This window comes from Trichechus manatus, unplaced genomic scaffold (genome assembly GCF_000243295.1).
Source record: "Trichechus manatus latirostris isolate Lorelei unplaced genomic scaffold, TriManLat1.0 scaffold00036, whole genome shotgun sequence".
Lineage (NCBI taxonomy): Eukaryota > Metazoa > Chordata > Mammalia > Sirenia > Trichechidae > Trichechus > Trichechus manatus.
In genome coordinates, this window is record NW_004443972.1 from 13,481,119 (window position 1) to 13,500,616 (window position 19,498).

General features: G+C 41.1%; 1 protein-coding gene across 1 annotated transcript in view; it reads left to right on the forward strand.

Annotated features, from left to right (window-relative positions):
* Nucleotides 1-13,580, forward strand: part of UPP2 (uridine phosphorylase 2) — a 29,573-nt gene extending 15,993 nt beyond the window's left edge. Inside the window, 4 exon segments of the mRNA XM_004375436.1 lie at nucleotides 1,622-1,831; nucleotides 4,027-4,079; nucleotides 4,082-4,175; nucleotides 13,411-13,580. Of these exon segments, the coding sequence (XP_004375493.1) occupies nucleotides 1,622-1,831; nucleotides 4,027-4,079; nucleotides 4,082-4,175; nucleotides 13,411-13,580 (527 nt within the window).
* Nucleotides 13,581-19,498: the final 5,918 nt, after the last annotated feature.

Sequence of the window (19,498 nt, forward strand, 5' to 3'; positions counted from 1 at the left end):
ACACAACTTGATGAGGATAAAGTACTTGGTTAAATAATATTTTGGCCTTTGAAAGACTTTAACTATGACATAAATTCTCTAATGCATCTACATATTAAGATGACATGTGAATATTACCATTTTTGATACACACCTTTTTAACTTCTTTGTCAATCATTTTCCTATTCTCAGGACATTGCTAACAATTTAAGGATCCACTTTTTGACTTATTTGAAGTCTGACCCATCAAGGCTCTATCATCAGAGGTCACTTTGGGTTTCTAGATGGATCTTCTAGAGTGTTCTGTAATTAACTTTACTTTGATCAGTATTGAAATTTATACCACCCAGAAGGATATGGCTATGCTTTATATAAGCGGTTAACAAACTTTTTCTGTAAAATGCCAGATAGTAAACATTTTAGGCTTTGCAGACCATGTGGTTTCTATTGTAATCTCTCAATTCTCCCATTGTAATGTGAAGGAGCCATAGACAATATGTAAATGAATGGGTGTGGCTGTGTTCCAATAAATCTTTATTTACAAAGATTGGTAGTGAGCTGGATTTGGCCCATGGGCCATAGTTTGTAGACCTCTGCTCTCTGGCATCTTTATGGAAGCATTCACTCATTCAGTAAAATTTTACTGAGTACTTAGAATGTGATAGGCACAGTGCTAGACCTGGGGAGAGAGCAATGAACAGACATTGTTCATTTCATGCCTTTATAGAGCTTATAGTCTACCAGGGAAATAGATAAACAAATGGGTAATTACAAGAAATGCGAAGAGGGTGAGGAGGGAGAGAATCTAGGACACTATTAAGACATACCCCTTATCCAGGCTCTAAACAGAAATCAGAATGGGTCAAAAGTTGGGTCAAAAGACGGGCCTGGAGAAATTTAATGTAACCATCTGTGTTACTTCTTAATTTTCCTTTGGTTTCCCTCTATGGGTTTAGCCCTGTTTAAGGAAGTGACTTAAGCTGACCCCTGAAGAATGAATTGGTATTAGTCAGATGAAAGGGGGTTGCAGAGGAGAAGAGAGCAGTCCAGGCAGGAAGAAAAACAGCTGGTAGAAAAAGGTTGCTCAGATAAGCCTGAGTCCATGAGCAAGCCAGATTTTGTAGCAATGGAAGGTCAGCCAAGAGGCCTAATTTGCATAATGTCAGGGAGGGGCAGGGAGAGAGGGAATGGATGTGATGAGAATCAGGAGGAAGAGAGGATAGAGATGCAAAAAAATTACAGTAATCAAGGAGTTGCAGAGAAGATTAAATATCAAGTAGTCACAGCACTTTATGAAGGCTACTTGCTGGCAGGCTCATCTAATTTATTCCTGACCTAATTTATTCAAATTTGGGTCTCAAGGCCAGTACTAATTTGCATGTCCAAGAGTCATGTTTGTCTTGAAATCTAAACCCCATCACATAGTAAATGTGAATCTGGAAAGACAGCAAATGTAAACTCCTGTTCAGAATGTTACTGTTTAATTGCACTTGGAAAAGAAAATAATTTTAAGATGAAAATAAGAAGAATCATTAGCAACCAGCATTAATTATTGTTGGCAGAATATATTAAATACTATGTTTCAAAAGTAAACTCTATGCAGCATGCTTCTGTAATCACTTTGTTTATTCCCACACTGCAGGGATTGTGTCAGGATCTGTTGTCATAATGGACACAGCTGTAGACTCCTTCTTTAAGCCTCGGTTTGAACAGGTAATCTTGGACAACATCATCACCCGAAGTACTGAACTTGACAAGGACCTGGCTGAGGAGCTATTCAACTGTAGCAAAGAAATCCCCTTCTTTCCAACCCTCATTGGACATACCATGTGTACCTATGATTTTTATGAAGGTGAGAATAATTTATAAACTGTGAAAGCAACAGAACATTGCCATCAAGTGTTTGTTATTCAAATGCATAGCTTATATTAAAAACTCCACTTTAGAAAAATTAATTGTTGGGGATTTAAAAAGGAACTGCAACAGTCTTTTTTACTTATTAAAGCATAGGAACATAAGGATCTAATAAGCAGCAGAGAAACATCCATAATGAATTTATATCGAGACTGGGTTTAATCCTCCAAGAACAAACTGAATACTAAAATCCAGTTAGTGACGGTAGCAAAGTCTATCTCTGTTTATGCATTTATTTTAAATCAGTGACTTTAAGAGAAAGGAAAAATGCTAATTCTATGTTTCTGCCATTCAAGGTACCCCAAAAGGGATCTGGTGCCCAGGAAAGAGTGGGGACCAGGAAATGGGGGAAGCATTGGGGGGAGGAATGCCCGAAGGGATGGGGTGGTCTTGGAATGATTCTTCTGCCTCTTGGCCAGGACTAAAGGATCTTCAGATCAAATTTAGAGACAAATTAAAGGTGACTGCCAAGTTGCAGCTCTTGCTACAAGGGGTAAGGGACCAGAGGAGAAAAATCCCAAGGACAGACCCTGCGCATTTTGGAAGAAAGAATCTAAACATAGTTGGTAGCATGCCTTCGAGGTACCAACTTGGTACCACCTTGAAGTGCATTCTGAAAATCTTGTGTTTTCATTGTAGTTGTTTGAGTATTTCTATATCAAAATACACATAATTTTATTATAAGTTACTTTCTTTTATTTTCCCTTTGGATCAAAATTAGGGCATTATACTGAATTTTAAAAATTACGTATGTAGATAGGTGAAATTGTCTATGAATTTTACTTCAGGTTAGTAAAGGTGGTATCACCCCGTAATTGTTATAAAATAGGAGGGCTGTTGGTCTAATAAGGTTGAGACCCACTGCCCTAGGTCACTGCCCCACGGCCCAGTCATCTGGAAGGTCACCATGGATTTAAGCAGATCTTGCCAATGGCGGGCTGTTGGAGTCAACCTTAGACATGTTTTCTTTGGACTACACACTTGTTGTTGTTTTTTTAATTGTGAATTATTTAGCCAACACTTATACTTTCTGGAGATTTCATATGAGAATCCAGGTTTTTGGCTTCTTGAAATAACATAACACAGCATAAAAATATAAAATATGCGTGGCAACCCTGGCAGGCCCCAGTCCACACCTGGAGGTGTATCTGCTGGAGGGGAGAGGAGGCTGCCCCCTTCAGACCGAGCCGACCTTCTAATTTCCCAGGCGCTCATTGACATTACCTGCATGGCTTCTGGGACATCTGAGTTTGATTTAGCTTAAACAACACTTGCGTGAGAGGTGTTGGCAGGCAACCACAAGGAGAAGGGAATTAGGAGAAGCAGACAGTCAGAGTAGAAATTGCATGAAAGAGATAAAGGGAGAAAAATAGCAGGAAGGGCAACAAAAAGAAAACTGAAATTCATGGAGGGTAACAGAATGCTATTAGCCCACCTACTTCAATCTGAGTCTTTCTTGGGAGTGGGGAGTGGAGAAAAGGTATGTTCCTGGGTGTATGCAGGTGGAGGAGGAATAATAGCCCAGGCTTTTCTCTGCCTTCTTCTGTCTCTATTAGTAGATACAAGTGAAATTAAGTGATAAATGAACATTGAGGACAGCCTGGAAATGGAAAAGCTATCGCAAAGGGGTGGCATGAGTCCTGCGAGGTGTGTGGAAGGGACCCAGGTGGACGGACTGATTGTCTATGGCTACTATGTCACGATGGGCATATGGAAAGCTGCAGTGTTCAAACCACTTTCCTTATGCTCGAGTAGCTTATGAGCATCACTGAGGTTTGAAGCCCCTTCTTCTCCCCCAGCACCTGACCCTAGGCAATACCTCCTAGTCACTGAAGCAACCTGAGACTGTCCTCAAAGGGCAGAGCCCTCAGTGACCCCCTAGGCCACAATGCCGCTGGGTCAGCGCTGGCTGCATAGCCACTCTGTGGTCACTTGCTCCAGAGCTGGGGCTCTCAGTGCCACAGACACCTCCCTCCACACAAGGCTACTGTACCGGCACAGCCTTGCTCCACCATCCTCTGACAGGAAGAGTTAGATTGCTGTTTTGACCTCCCTGGGGAGCAGGCCTGTCAGCAACACCACTGCCCCCATGGATGGATATCAAGTCACCCAATGTCCTCCATTCTCTTTCAGGCCAGTGTTGATTAGATGGAGCGTTGTGCTGTTTCTCCAGAGGAAAAAAATGTGAGATTTCTTGAAGAGAGCATATAAAGCCGGCGTCAGGAATATTGAAATGGAATCTACAGTGTTTGCGGCCATGTGTGGACTTTGTGGTCTAAAAGGTAATCTTCCCATGAACACCTGGGGTCAAATTTTCCTCTTTTTTGTAGGTTTTTTTGCTCTTCAGGAGAAGAAAAAGGGCTCCAGCTATATATTACTTTGGGTTGAATGCTTGCCTTATGGTTGTTTATGTGAGTGGGCAAGACATTATTTCCATTATGCAAATGAGGAAACCAAGCCTCCAGGGTCAAGTGGGTTGGCTGCGGTCACTAGCTAGTGGGCTATGGAGCCAGGACTGGACAGCAAGTTTAGTTTTCCTCATCCTGGTAGTGGCTGCCATTTTCTATTAAAATTGAATTTATTATTGAGACAGGATGCAAATAAAATGTTCCTAAAATAATCCATCAAAAACATCAGTGTAGTAGTGTGTTTTTAAAGTTAATTGACGTGAATTTTCTTCTTTTCATTTTGAAAAATTTCAAAAATACAAAAGATGAGAGAATAATATACCTGTATACCCTTTACCTAGATTCAACAATTTTTAATATTTTGCCACATTTGTGCTTGCTCTCTCTCCAAACACACACACACACACACACACACACGCTTTCTAAAATGAGTAAATTAAAATGAAATTGCAGGCATCCTCACACCTTAGTCCTAAGTACCTCAGCAGTACCTCTCTCTTAAGAAGGACATTCTCCTAAAGATCACAATACCATTATCAAACCTAAGCAAAGCTAAGAGAAGTAAAAATAACTTCATAACATCACCTAATATCCATTCCATATTCAAATTTCCCAAAAAAAGTCTTTTTCAGCTATAAAACTTATTCAATATCCAAGCAACTTCATACATTGTATTACATGGTTGTTATAACTCTGTACTGTTTTAATCTAGAATAGTCCCCCAACATTTCTTTTTCCCCCCCACATTACATTCATTGCCTTTTTTGAATAGTTGCGGCCTTAATTAGTAGGTTGCCCCGCTTTCTGTATTTGTCTGGTAATTTCTTCATGGTGCCGTTGAACTTGTTCCTCTATATCATGTATTTCCTGTAAACTGGAAGAGGAGTCACTGGGTCTGCCCTGGGCTTTAACAGGCTCACTCTGGCTGCTGAGTTGAGAAGATCCTGACAAGTTCAAGGGCAGAAGCAGGGAGAGGAGTTAGGCGGCTATTACAGCGTCTAGGTGAGAGATGGTGAATCAGGGTGATGGCAGCAGAAGTAGGAGAAATAGCCAGACTCCGGGGACATTATAAAGGCAAGTCCAGTAGGATTTGCTGACAGTTTGATGTGAATGGTGAGAGAAACAGAGTGTCAAGAATGACTCCCAGGTTTTTACCCTTGACAGCTAGAAGGACAGACAGCATTACCGTAGTTGAGATACGGAAAAGTGGATGAGGATTTGGAGGTAGTAGAAATCCAAATAAAGAGCCCTGGTGGCCCAACAGTTAAGCGCTAGGCTGCTAACTGAAAGGTTAGCATCGAACCCACCCAGCAACTCCACAGGAGAAAGACCTGGCGATGTGCTCCCGCAAAGATTACAGCTTGGAAAACCGCATAGGACAATTCTACTCTGTCACGTGGGCTCGCTATGAGTCAAAATCAACTCAATGGTATCTAAGAACAGCAACGGGCAACCAAATAGAGGCCATAGAAACAGCTGGATTTATGAATCTGAGGTTTAGGCAAGAGGACTGGATTGGAGAAGTTGACAGCCTACTAAAGAAAACAAACCCATTGCCGTCGAGTCAATTCCGACTCATAGCGACCCTATAGGACAGGGTAGAACTGCCCCATAGGGTTTGTTTCCAAGGAGCAGCTGGTGGAGTCAAACTGTCGACCTTTTGGTTAGCAGCCAATCTCTTAACCACTGCACCACGAGGGCTCCTCACAGGCATATAGGTGATATTTGAAGCCATGCAACTGATGAGATCACAAAGAGGATAAGGGTAGACACAGGCAAGAAGAGAGCCCTGGTTAAAAGTTGAAAGTTCGGGGAGGTGAGGGAGTCCCGGCAAAGGAGTCGACGGGGTGGCCAGTGACGTTGGCAGCACACCAGGAGAGCGCAGGGGCCTGACGGCCAGTGGAGGAGCTTCAAGGAAGAAGCGAAGAATCACAGTATGATAATGCTTCATTCTATTACAAGTGGAGTTAGAATTCCACATTCGTCCTTATAGTCAATCAATTTTAATATACACAGCTACAAACCAAATGTACACAGTAAAATGTCTACAAGTACGTTTTAGAAAAAAAGTTATAGGTTATGATTCATAAGAAGAGATGAACTGTAGAGCCTCTGTCCTTAACCACTTCCATCTCTCAGAACAGATGTACGTGCAAATCTTCATACTGTAGAGGTGAAGAGCAGCAAACACATCTTTGCCCTCTTTAGAAGGCCGCTGTTCATGTCCCCATTCAGAGACTCAGTAATATCTATTTTCCTCTCCGTAAAAACTAGTAGGAGCAGGAGCCCCAGCTACATACAGCTCGACACTGCCTGAGTAGCAGTCCAATCAGCACACAGCCTGCACGGACACCTGGATTTAGGTATTGCTGCTTTAGAAAATGCCTCCTCACGTTTTTTTAATTAGAAAAACAAGTGATTGCTTGACTCATGTCTCCAGTTGGTAACCTGTTTAGCTAAACATGGAGTCCCTGGGTGGTGCAAAAGGTTAATACACTCGGCTGCTAACCAAAAGGTTGCAGGTTTGAGTCCGCTCAGAGGTGCTTCAGAAGAAAGTCCTGGCCATCTATTTCCAAAAAATCAGCCATTGAAAATGCTATGGAGCAAAGTTTTAGTCTGACACACATGGGGTTGCCATGAGTTGAGACAGACTGGATGGCAGCTGGACTGGTTTAGTTAAACATAAAATCCCTGGTTATAGATGTGCTGCTCTAGTGTAAGTTTTATGATGCCCATCACTTTTTATTTAAGAGGCACTGATGGCCATTCAGGGAGAGCTCTGTGCTTGTGAGCCCTCGACCCAAGTCTGCCTCTTTCTGAGGATGCTGCAGAAACAAACCTTAGAGAAGTTATTGTCTTACAAGGGTGTTGCTCTGCTTGCTGAAAATCTTTGTGACCTCACTCTCTGTGTCACCTGCATGTGCCCCTTCGGGATGCTTTCCTCTCCTACCTGTCTGTGGTTTCTGTCCCCTGCTGCATCTCCCTTTTCTGCTGCTGTTGCAGCTGCTGGTGGCTGATTTCAGCCTGCCAAGAGCTCTTTTCCAGGCTGCTGCTACACGTTTTCATTGGGCTGACCCCCTCTGGGCTGCCAACGTTCGTACTAACTGTTGTATCTGTAACTGTGTAATTCTGTAGTTCTTGGGATTATTTCTCTCTGAATTTCTTCATGGTAGCTGGGACTCTTTATTTCCCTCAGGAACTACTGTTTTAAAAGGTGGATTCCTGGTACAGTGACCACTGGAAGAACAGCCACCAAGGTAATAGACAAAAATCCCATGCGTATGGTGCTAGGGTGTTCCCAGGCAGTATCACCACTTCATAACATCCTTCGCCCACTGCAGGGAAGCTTGCAAGCTAGCACCAGGCACCTTTTGATTCTAACCTACTTATAGCCCAGTTTGTGTGAGCTAGAAAATCTTGATTTGGGCAAGGGGTAAGAGTGCATTCACAAGCAGCTGTTGAAATATAGAGGGATTTAGGGAGGATAAATCATGGTAAGCAACATTGGAAAATAGGTTTCTTCTGGCACCAGGAGCTCAAGGATCACCAGCAGCCACCGACCTCCCAGGTGATGGACAACCTCACCCCCTTTCTCCAGCAGCTTTCTCTGACAACCTTTTCCGTCCTTTTAATACTGCCTGATGACTGGATAATCAATGTGAATTCATACTAAAATGATGATGACTCATGGTTTCATCTTAGAAATAACAACCTCTTATTATTTTAAGGGCTTTTAGAGACCCATTGTCCTAACTCAAAGGAATCATGAGTTAGGATCTACGTAAAGACAGATCTTTCTACATCCGCCTGGCACAAGGAAGTCTTGGGTCTATGTGGATTACTGTTTTTTAGCTTTAAAATTAACATCAGTTTCTGCTACTGTCTATTAATTAGGGGTTAATTTAATTGGAGTATATTAATCTGGAAATATACTTATTAATCAATAAATAGTAATTGAATATCTACCATATGCCAAGCATTTTTATTCTTTTTTATTTGTACTTCAGAATCTTCAGCTTGTCCATGTTCAACCTGATACATGGAACAGTATGAGTTCTCAGTCATTCACTTACACCGGAGCTCCCAATGGTCTGGTCCAGTTTACCCTTTGGACCTTATCTCCTGCCACCCCTCCCGGCCATTGCCCACTAGGCTCCAACACTGGTTTATTTTGATTTCTGTAACATGCTGAGCTTGTTTCTGCTTTAGGACTTTGCTCTGGCTGTTCCCTCTCCCTGAGTGTCCAATCTTTATTTTTCATGACTGTTTACTTCAGGTCATTCAGATCTCAGCATAAATCTCACCTACTCAGAGAAGCCTTGCACAACTACCTAAGCTAAACTCACTCACTCACAGTCACGTTATTCCACTTGACTTCTCAGCATTACATTTACCATTATCTACTACATACCTGTTTTTTTTAACATATTAATTTATGTGCAAGCAGTCCCCAACTTACAATGGGTTCCGTTCCTATGACTCTGTTGTAATTCGGTTCTGACATAAGTTGAGTACTTCCTTTTTTTTTTTTTTTTCAGTTTTCATTATTATGATTATCAGTGTCTTTATAAATCTGATCTTTAATTGTCTTTGGGGGTTGGAAATGTTACATAAAAACTTACAGATATGATGACATCAGCAAATTATGTGCAGCAATATTGTATGGAGTACATATTCCTAATGATAAGATGTACAAAAAAACAAAACAAAACGGATGGTCCTAAGTGTGGTTCGTTGTAACTTGAATACGTCATAAGCTGGGGACTACCTGCATTAATTAGTGCATGAAGGTATGTGTTTATTATTTCTCTTCCTTAAAATATAGTGTATTTTTACTCAAGTAACGAGTGCCTTCTGTGTTTATTGGCCAATCACGCCCTCCTTCCACGAGGCATTTTTCATAAGTGCCAATATGCCAATTTTTTTTACATGTTGCAGGAAAAAAAATTAGCATAGTGCACTTACAAAAATATCTTGCAGGAGGAGAGCGAGGTTGTAAAACAAACGTAGAAGGCATGCATTATTTATGTAAAAATACTGTAAGCTCTATGAGAGCAAGGACCTCGCTTAACATTTCGATTGCATATCTTAGAATAATGTCTGCTACAGGATCATTCAGTACATATTTGCTGGATGTGAATAAATGAACAAATGAATGAAAAGAGTGGCTACTGTACTCTGCCATGGAAAATGGCCTTAGCAAGCTCAATTGGAACCTTCGTTCCCCAGCCATACTGATGGTTTGGAATTGTCTAAAAGACTTACGAGGAGGTAAAGCCTTAAACTTGAACCTCGCTTAGCCCTAAGGCCCATGCAGATTCTTCCTCTGCTGTATCTGCAGCCCCTGGGCCTCATGAGCCCTGTAGATATTGAAGGTGGACAAACTCCCTATAATGAGGCTGCCAACACCCAATTAGTCACTGTTGCAATCCTGAGCTCCTTATCCTAGAAAAAAAGTAGTGGCAATCCAATGTTGCTTTAACCATATTATTCTACATGCTCAGGCTGAACCTTCAGAATAATGCAATCCCACTGTATAATGCTGAATAAATGCATTCATCTATCATTTTATATTATGCATATAGCTGTCCCTCTTTTAAAGCAAAATCTACTTAAACTAAACCCCTAACATTCTGATTAAAGATGGTAATCCTTTTGCACTATGAGCTTGTGATAAGTATGTTCAATTTGTATCCAGTTTTCAAAGACATTGCTGCCTTTTGTCATGTACTTGCTTGCATGCCAGTATATGAAACCTAATATTTATCTCAGATTAGGCTCTGCTGAGATCCTACTCTATGTCTTTAGTTGTTTATGTTCCTGACAGTGGTTTTTCTTTAAGGTAAAGGAAGAATTCAATGTTAATTCTTTGGACAGACACTGGTAAGTTTGAGGATCTATTCAGTCTTCATAATATTACTTCATTACAGTTCAGTGAAAGGGAGAGGAATGTTAACTTTAATTCCATTTTTATATTCTTCTGCTGGTGGCAACAATAAAGGATATTGAGCTCTGGGAACTGCACAGTGATCATTGATAAAGTCAAAAGATATTAGAACAGGATTAAAGATTCTGTTCAGTCTGGAGCTGAAGCATTTCTTGACCCTAAAATGAAGAGAAAGGTCAGGATTTTGAAAAATCATTACACAAAAATACGAGGCAACCAATTGCCTCTCTTCATCCTCACAAAAGAAAAGAAACTATGGCTCAGAGAAATTAAGTAACTTTCCCAAGTTCTCACAGCTATTAAATAGCTGAGCTGGAATTTGAACACAGCTCTGTCTGACTCAAGGCCCCTTTGGACTGGACTGTGCTGCTTCTTCCCAGCAGCCTCACCGTGGGTTCATAGTCTCTTGACAGAGACTGCACCATTAAAATGCTGCACCATTACAATGTCGATGCAGATTTTTCTACTTTAAAATGGTGAGCAGGCACATAGTAGAAATTTATTACATATTTGTTGATATGAATCTCACACTCTTACCGATGCAGTGAAAAAAAGGTGAAATTGTGCACTACAAATTAGTAAGCACAAGTAAGCCATGCGTACCTTGCTTATTGGGTAATCTGTCCCTGACTAGATCTGAGATCTCCTGTTTGCTGTGAAAAGCGATTCCAGCTCTGACTTCATCAGATTCTCAAAGGGGCTATAAAAGATGGCTCGGAGTTCCTGGTGCAACTGAAGGGGTGTACAGCTCCGTGCTCAGGCTTCTGTGTTCCTGTCATATCCTAGCTTGAGGTCAGTTAGCTGGCAACCTCCTTGGTGACAGCTAGGCCGCTAAGTGTCCTTCCACAGGAGCCACCCTCCGTGCTTGCTGGAGGATTATGGTAGCAAAGCTGTCAGGCTTAATTTCAACAAATTGTTTTGGGTAATTAGTCCCTTTTAATTGCTCATGGAAATAGTAATTTTAGGTGACAAGATTATTATATGCTGCTGGTTAATGGGTTCTCCAGGGTCAAGAAAATACAACTGAGATTGCTAGGACCTGTTCTTTTCCGTCTTTGGTATCTCCCTTGAAATCATCAGCAAAGACATCTAGGAAAGTTGGCTCCTGTGCTGTGAAAAAAAAGTACAGAGCACTGGTTTCCTTTTAGCCTCCTGACAAGTGAAGGATTACAGCAGGACTTCCAACTTTTCTCTCCTACTGCCAGCCCATGTCAGGCTCTACAGACTTGCTGATCATTAACTTAAAAAGCTAGGGGAAATTTCCAGTTCTCCTACTTGCTTGTTCACTTTTTCAGCCAAGTTGCTTTACAGTTGAGTGGCTTTTAAATAAATAGAGTCCCAGGTGATGAAATATTTGACGCAGCTCAAGGTGAATATTTTTGTTGCTTTTCACTTCACTGAACAAAAGGGTCAGTTTGACCGGTAGGTCAAGGCAGGTTTGCCTAATGGTTCACCATGTGCCAGCTCAGGGGAGGAGTGGATGGAAGGGGGAGAACTTGTCTCAGCAGTTTAGGAAGCTGGGAATTGATTGTCTATTTACTAGCGTTGCCATACTGTGCTGTTTATTCGACCTCTCTGAGCCCTCATTTAATCACCTGTCAGAAGGGGATAAAAATAATATCTAGCTCATGTCTTCGTTGTAAGGATTAAATGATATAAATGCCTGACATATAGCAAAAACTAAAACAAACCCCCCAAAAGATAGCATCTGTTATAATTACAGGACATTTCTTGTCCCCAAATCCAGATCTAAAGAAGTCTGAAGTAGAAGTAGTAAAGAGGTTAAAAAAAAATACACTCACATCCAACTCCACCTCCATGCCCTCAAAGCTTGTTAGTGCAGACACATTTAATCCCAAATGCACTGACTTCTTTTTTAGAAATGCTGCATATGAAGACAGAGATTATTACAACTACTAGCAATTGAAAGTGGTTAACATTGTTTCAGTGTGTGCAACCACATTACTTGAAATCACAGATGTGATGTGAAATTAATAAGAATTTGCATGAAGTCCCTTACTTCTCTTTGGCTCTTCCTGAATGAATAAAACCAAAGACATTGTCCTCATTGTGACTTAAAAAAAAAAAGAGTTTCAATATTTTTTAAGTGTATTTTTGTTCTTTTTTTTAACAAAAAAACTCCCTCGTTCTTATCTATAAAGAAATTTTATTCTCATTTTTTAGAGATTAAATGCTAATAAATTGGCTCTTTCACAGAGCTGATTCTTGTGTTTAAGTACTTCATTTCATATTTTTATGAGGAATTGCATGAGGGTCAGTACTCACCTTTATTGGTATTTCCTGAGGTCAGCATTCCATACCTCTTCAGAGTTTACTTTACTCTTTAAACATAGAGGTTTCTACAAGGGCTGCAGCAGGCAAATTCAAACATTGTGCCAAGGAATAAAAATGTCACCTCAGGAGTAGTGGCAAGATCTCTAGTTACATCCTCAAGTAAGACAGAGCCTTCTCTGAGAACTGGAAATATGATAGAAACTAGGAGTTTGTGCGTCCTGGCTGGCAAAGGTCTCTCCTTGTTCTTATCCTGGACATGTGGTTTTCCTGAGCCTTAATTTAACCAATCATCAGGAAGGGGAACAAGGAGTGTAATAGTGATTACCCACCACCTATCTGTCAGTTTGTTGTACTGTGGTGGCTTGCATGTTGCTATGATGCTGGAAGCTATGCCACTGGTATTTCAAACACCAGCAGGGTCACCCATGGCGGACAGGTTTCAGCAGAGCTTCCAGACTAAGACAAAGAAGAAGGCCTAGCAATCTACTTCCAAAAATATAGTGTTGGAAGATGAGGTCCCCAGGTTGGAAGACAACAATGGACTCAAACATGCCAATGATCATGTAGATGGCACAGGACCAGGCAATATTTAATTCTGTTGTATATAGGATTGTCATGAGTCAAAGCTGACGCGACAGCACCTAACAACAATAATAATTACAATTAACTTTTGCCAGATGAAGTATTTTGGTGGGCTTCCACAGAAATATGAATTATATGGAAGACTAGAGAGTCCAGCGGTTGCATTTACATTACAGGGAGAACAAAGAAAAGTACATGTGCTGGGGATATTGCTGTGTTTGGATCATATTTCTATACAGAAGATAAACCTATTCATTTCAGTAATCGTGTTATTTGTTGTTCTAGCTGCTGTGGTCTGTGTGACACTTCTCGACAGACTTGAATGTAACCAGATCAACTTGTCCCATGAGGTTCTGGTAGAGTACCAGCAACAACCTCAGCTCCTGATCTCCAACTTCATCAAACAACGGCTTGGAATCTGTAGGACACCCCTGCCCTCTTCTGCAAGTCTATAGTTCAAGTTGTAAAGTTGAAGTCATATATTATTTGTGACATTTTCGTATAGTTCTTATCCATATACTAAAATCATAATGGAGTGATTTTACGAAATCTCTTTTTCCTGAAAAGATGAATTTATTGTAATAAGTTTCAAATTCACATTACACTAAATTCAAATTTTATTTGAGAATAAGTTAAGTAAATCAGCTTAATAATTAAATTTAAAAAAATCTTGGATGGTGACATTTGGAGTTTCATATGCAGCATTAATTAAGCTCGCATTAAAATAGACCAGCCATTTGTAGCTACTGTTACCAGTCACTCTATTTCTAAAACCAATCCAGAAATTCATGTTAGAACGTTGTCAGGCACTTCTAGGTGTTGGACAAGTGACAGAAATTGATCACCCACATTCAAAATATTTACAGAAAAAGTGTCAGGGTAATGTAGATCTATGTGGAGAAGTTCCCCTTGGAGAAATGGGACCAGACGTCCTTTCTCCCCCTGCATGATTTCAGTGCACCTCAGAACAGATTAGAGACTTAGGTATTTGCCTATGTTTGTGATTGTATCACAGAACAGAGCCACTCTGGATTACGTATTTATTTTCAAATGAAAACCATCAGTAATACAAAGAAAGATCCTCACATTTCTTCAGAAATCACAAGTGACTAAATTGCCTTCTAGCAATTTTTTTTTCTTTTAAGAAAATGTGGTTTGGAAGAGGCTGTTTTTTATTTCATTTCGTTAACGATTGAATTTAGACTTTAGTTCAATTTGTTAAAGTAGTCCTTTGTGTGACTTTGTGGCAGGTCCTTGCCCAAACCTTGCCTGTACCCCTACTCAATTTGACCGTCTGGAAGACATGGGTCACTTACAGGCTGCAACATGCTCTCTATGAATTGATCAAGCCTTGGAGTTTCTTCTAAAGCTGATACACACAGGAGCTGGGAAGTGTGGTTGGGGGAAGGATGGTTTGCAAACTTGTACAGTATGTAATGTTCTGTATATATATTTGTATAGTTGTGGCTCAGATGAAGTTTAATCCAACCATGATGCAGATTATTTGGATCCTGGAACCATTTCCACATGGCACAGAAATGGAGACATAGAGTGAGATTCCCTGTTGGTGTTCAGCAGGTCCTAGGCTGGCTGAGTTTGAAATGGCCTGCTCATGTCCAGGGAGGTTTTCCTTTTGATCCTCAACAATAAACAATCCCTGAGAGGTGCATCAGGTTGGGAACTTCTTTTGGCAATAGAGATGCTTAGAGTGCAGTTTTCAAGGTGCCCTGATAATTGAACATCAAATACAAATATCAGAGCTAAAAGGAAGGTGGAATGGCCCTCCCGTCATTTTTCTGGTGGGGTTTTCATTTTGTTTCATATTTTTTTATATCAAGTGGAAACCACTTCAGGGTGCCTTCTATAAGCCTTCAGTTTGAACTTTTATCTTGTCTGCTCCTGAAAAATCTTCTTTACTTTCCTTTTTGCTGGGAGAAGGGGAGGCTATGAGAGGGAAAAGAATACAACGCTTGCATTTAACTCTCCTCTCACCTCCAGACTCTGAATGTGTGTTTCCCACTAGTATTTCCTATCTCGGTAAATGATACCAGCTACATAAGCCAGAAACCTGGGAAACCTTGTCGATGATTCTTTCTCCTTCACTCTCTCATCCAGTCAATTACCAAGTCCTATTCATTGATTCTCCTGTTTCTCAAAGCTGTCCACCTCTTTCTATCCCCTCTATACCCAGCCTAGCCCAGGCCACAATCATCTCTCCTCCTCCTCCACTGCTGCAGCCTCATGCCTCATCTCCCTGCCTCCGCTCTTGAAATTCAGTTGGGTTATTTTCCTGCTTCCAGGACTTTACATTAACCTTAGAATGAAGACTAAAGCCCTTAGCACAGCCCAGGAGCCCCTGCATTCATTACTGGTCCCAGCTTGGGCTGTGCAGCCCATCTCACCCCACTTCCCCCCCACACGTCTGCCCTCCAGGCACAATGTCCTTGGGTTCTGAAGTTGTACTCAGGGCCACCATTTGTAAAGGAGTATCATGCAAGGGAGTGCTCAGCCAAGGGGACAAGTGGGGCTGAAATCCAGCCTACACCCTGTTCACCTAGCTGTGCACCCCAGCTCTGGGCCACATCCACTCAGAGAGGGGCCTTCTGACTTACCCAGCCATGACTTATAGGGCTCTTAAAGCTAATGTCTCTTCCCATTTCAGGACCTTTTGCTGTCCCTTCTCCCTGAAAGGTAACCTGGTTATCTCTTCCCCATGGTTTAAATCTCAACTCAAAGGTCCCTTCCCCTGGAAAGCCTTTCTAGGTCTTCAAACCAGATTACTTCCAGCCTCCCACAGCGCCCTCTACTGTCTCAAACTATCTGGGACTATTAGTGTTGGTTGCTGTCAGTTAATTCCAACTGACGGCAATCCCATGTGTGCAGAGCAGAAGGGACTATACTGTGCCGAAACTGTAAGGCTCATAAAGGCAGAGACCGTACCTGTTTATTTACTTCTGTACCCGCAAGCATCTAGAGCACTGCATGGCACATACTAGATGCGCAGCAAACCTCCCCGCACCCCCGCCCAAAAAAAACCCATTGCTGCCAAGTCGATTGCAACTCACAGCGACCCTATGGGACAGAGTGGCACTGCCCTATAGGGTTTGTTTTGAAAGAGCGGCTGGTGGATTGGAACTGCCGACCTAGCAGCCAAACTCTTAACCACTGCGCTACCAGGGCTCCTAAAACCAAAACCCATCGCCGTCGAGTCGGCTCTGACTCACAGCCACCCTATAGGACAGAGTAGAACTGCCCCACAGGGTTTCCAAGGAGCAGCTGGTAGATTCGAACTGCTGACCTTTAGGTTAGCAGGCGTAACACTTAACCGCTGCACCCTACAAGTAAGATTTCTATTGGTAAACGAAGAATGAGTCCTCCTCATAGCATTTCCCTTATAAACTCTCACTAAAATGACCCTCTCTTTGCAAGACTCATTCTTTTCTTATTCAGTCCCTTCTCAGCACAGCTCTGCCTGGCTGTCTCTCCCATTATATCTCGCTTTGTGGGGAAGGAAGTTCTCTGTGTTGTCAGTATACAGTGTGGTGATGTCTGGGACTTCGGGTTTTCTCACACAGCACACGAGAAAACACATATTCACATGTATGCCTCCAAATCTGCATACAATTTCACAGATTCACACAACTTCCTAAGTCTTCGTTATGACAGGGTGCTGATGTCTTCTACTACAGCCACAGTTCCTGTGGGTGGCCCTCGCCACGTATCTATCCACTCTAGGCTGCGGAAATCGGTTCCCCCTACAACCCGCTCAGTCGGGGCTGGTAACAGCTATTCCCAGCTGCATCATCCCTTATTCCTTTACCTCAGTCCTGCCCACCCCTTTGTAAACAGCCTCTTTGGTAAGTTCTGTCACTCAGTTTAACTGTGCCATCTAGTTCCTGCAGGCACCAAGTAATACAGCCTCCAAAATACACTGAGGACCCAAAACCACTTTGAAAAACACTGACTTAAGAAACTGAAACCATTCTATATAAAACTCTTGGTTACAGTATTTTACTGAAAAACAGAAGTTAGTTGTTTTTTTTTTTTTCTTTTTAACTGGTTGAATATTTTTTTAAAAGATAATCATCTATACAAGAATACAACATTAAAAAAATTCTCTCCAGGACTTGTAGCTTGAGAAACACGGTGCTAGACTCATTTTCCTAGCTGGCTGCTGGCCATCACATGTAAGACAGAATTGAAAGCCTGAGTGAAAGACAGATAAATGGCCTCTATTGCTTGCCTTCAAGCTACATGTCCTGTCATCCTGTCATGGAAGGAAATTAAAATTGTCTGATACATACTGAGTTTCATCCAGCCACACTATTCCTCTACAGGGTCCTGGGTGCCTCTAGATGACTATACTATAAGTAGATGTTTTTGAGAATTAATCTATGATCTTCATCTCAGGATATAAGAGCTAAGCAAACCAATCTTTAATTATTAGGGTATCTCTTTGTCTCTTTCAGAAAATGAATTTGCTATATATATTTTTTCTTTCCCCAATCCTCCAGGAAGTCTTCTGCCTTCTAAGAACATGAAAATAACAGTCATTGGCTTGGCAATCTAATGTCTCCTAAGATGAATAACTGAATATACTTATAATTCGCCAACCTGCTTCGTTATTCACTCCTCAGTGACTTTCTCATTTCTGATTTGCCTTTTTACTCCTCCCAAGCAAGTGTCACTCAATCTAGAATCAATTTAACATTTATTTTCTGAAGAACTGAGCATAGCAATTTTGACTTGAGAACAAAAGCCCACCATTAAAACTACTTTTTTTCTGAAAACTTAAATATGATTTAAATATTATTTTTATAAGTATAAAGTAATTTAAAAATTCTTCAGGCAAACAACCTAGAAACCAATTCATACATTTTGTAGATGATTGATCTAGAATTACCCTACCAAAAGATAGCAATTTAAGGTTGTGTCTATTTTTTTCTAAATTTCTAAAATTTCTTGGAAAAGTCCGTTAGTCTTTACAGCAGCTTAATCATTAGCACTATGAAATACTGTGGACATTCCAGTGTTACAGAAACTATGCAGGTAATCTGATTTTGTCTCATCCGCTATTATAATGGTATAAGAGGTCTTTTAAAATGTGGATTCTTCTCATTATTTCCATATCACTTTATTTTTTGCATCTGAGTTTAAGGTCCTTTGCATACACATTTCCTCACAATATTACAACAAAAACCAATAATGAGGGAAAGCAAAATGTCACCCAAATCCCACTTCCAAAACCAAAAACCAAACCCACTGCTGTTGAATCGATTCCGACACATAGCCACCCCATAGGACAGAGTAGAACAGCCCCATAGGCTGTAAATCTTTATGGAAGCAGATTGCCACATCTTTCTCCCACGGAGTGACTGGTGGGTTCGAATTGCCAACCTTTCAGTTAGCAGCTGAGCACTTTAACCACTGCACCACCAGGGCTCCTAAATCCCACATACTACGGGTAAATGATTAGCAGCCAGTGTACTACTTAGATCTGTCACTTGTACTTCGTACTCTTATCTTCAGTGCTATTTCCTTTCCGTTCACTGGAATCCCAGAGGTCTCAGTTGTTATAGAGCTGGCTCCACAGTTGGTTTAAGGCTGCAATGCAATGAGCTCACTCCAAGTAAGCAAGCAAATGACAGAGCCAAGTATATTTATAAACAGCCTATTTTGTACAAGTCACAATTCTAGGCGTTGTGGGTAAGTAAGGTACATTCCTTTCCCTTAAGCAATTTACAAGGGTTGAGGCACTAAAACAATATATGAATAACAGTAATTCAATGGATACTTTCATGGACTCTAAAAGAAAGGTAGAAATAACAGTATTTTGAGGAGTCAACAAAGAGAGTGATCATATGTAGCTGGAAGGGTTTGAAAGGGTTTCTTGCACAAGATGGATTTTGAGCTCAGCTTTATTTACGGGATAATTTTGATGGAGATGCTAGGGACGGAATTGCTATCAAAGGGAAAAACATTAAACAAGACAAAGGGCAAAAATAAAGGACATATGACTAGAATTGTTAATCCTGCTTGGCTAGATCTGGAAAGGTAAATTGAGATTCTATTATGTGGGATCTTAAAAGTCAAGTTAAAGAGTTTGGCTCTTATTGGCTAGGTGATGAGAAGACACTGAAGGCCCTTGTTGACAAGGACCAATCAGAAGTCTGGTGTGTGTAGGGGGGTTGTATTAGTTTCCTTAGAGCTGCCATAGCAAAGTACCACAAAATGGGAACAGAAATGCAGTATGACCCGGCAATTCCACTGCTAGGAATATACCCAAGGGACCTGAAAGCAGTGACACAAACAGACATGTGTATACCAATGTTCATTACAGCATTCTTTACAATAGTCAAAAGGTGGAAACAAC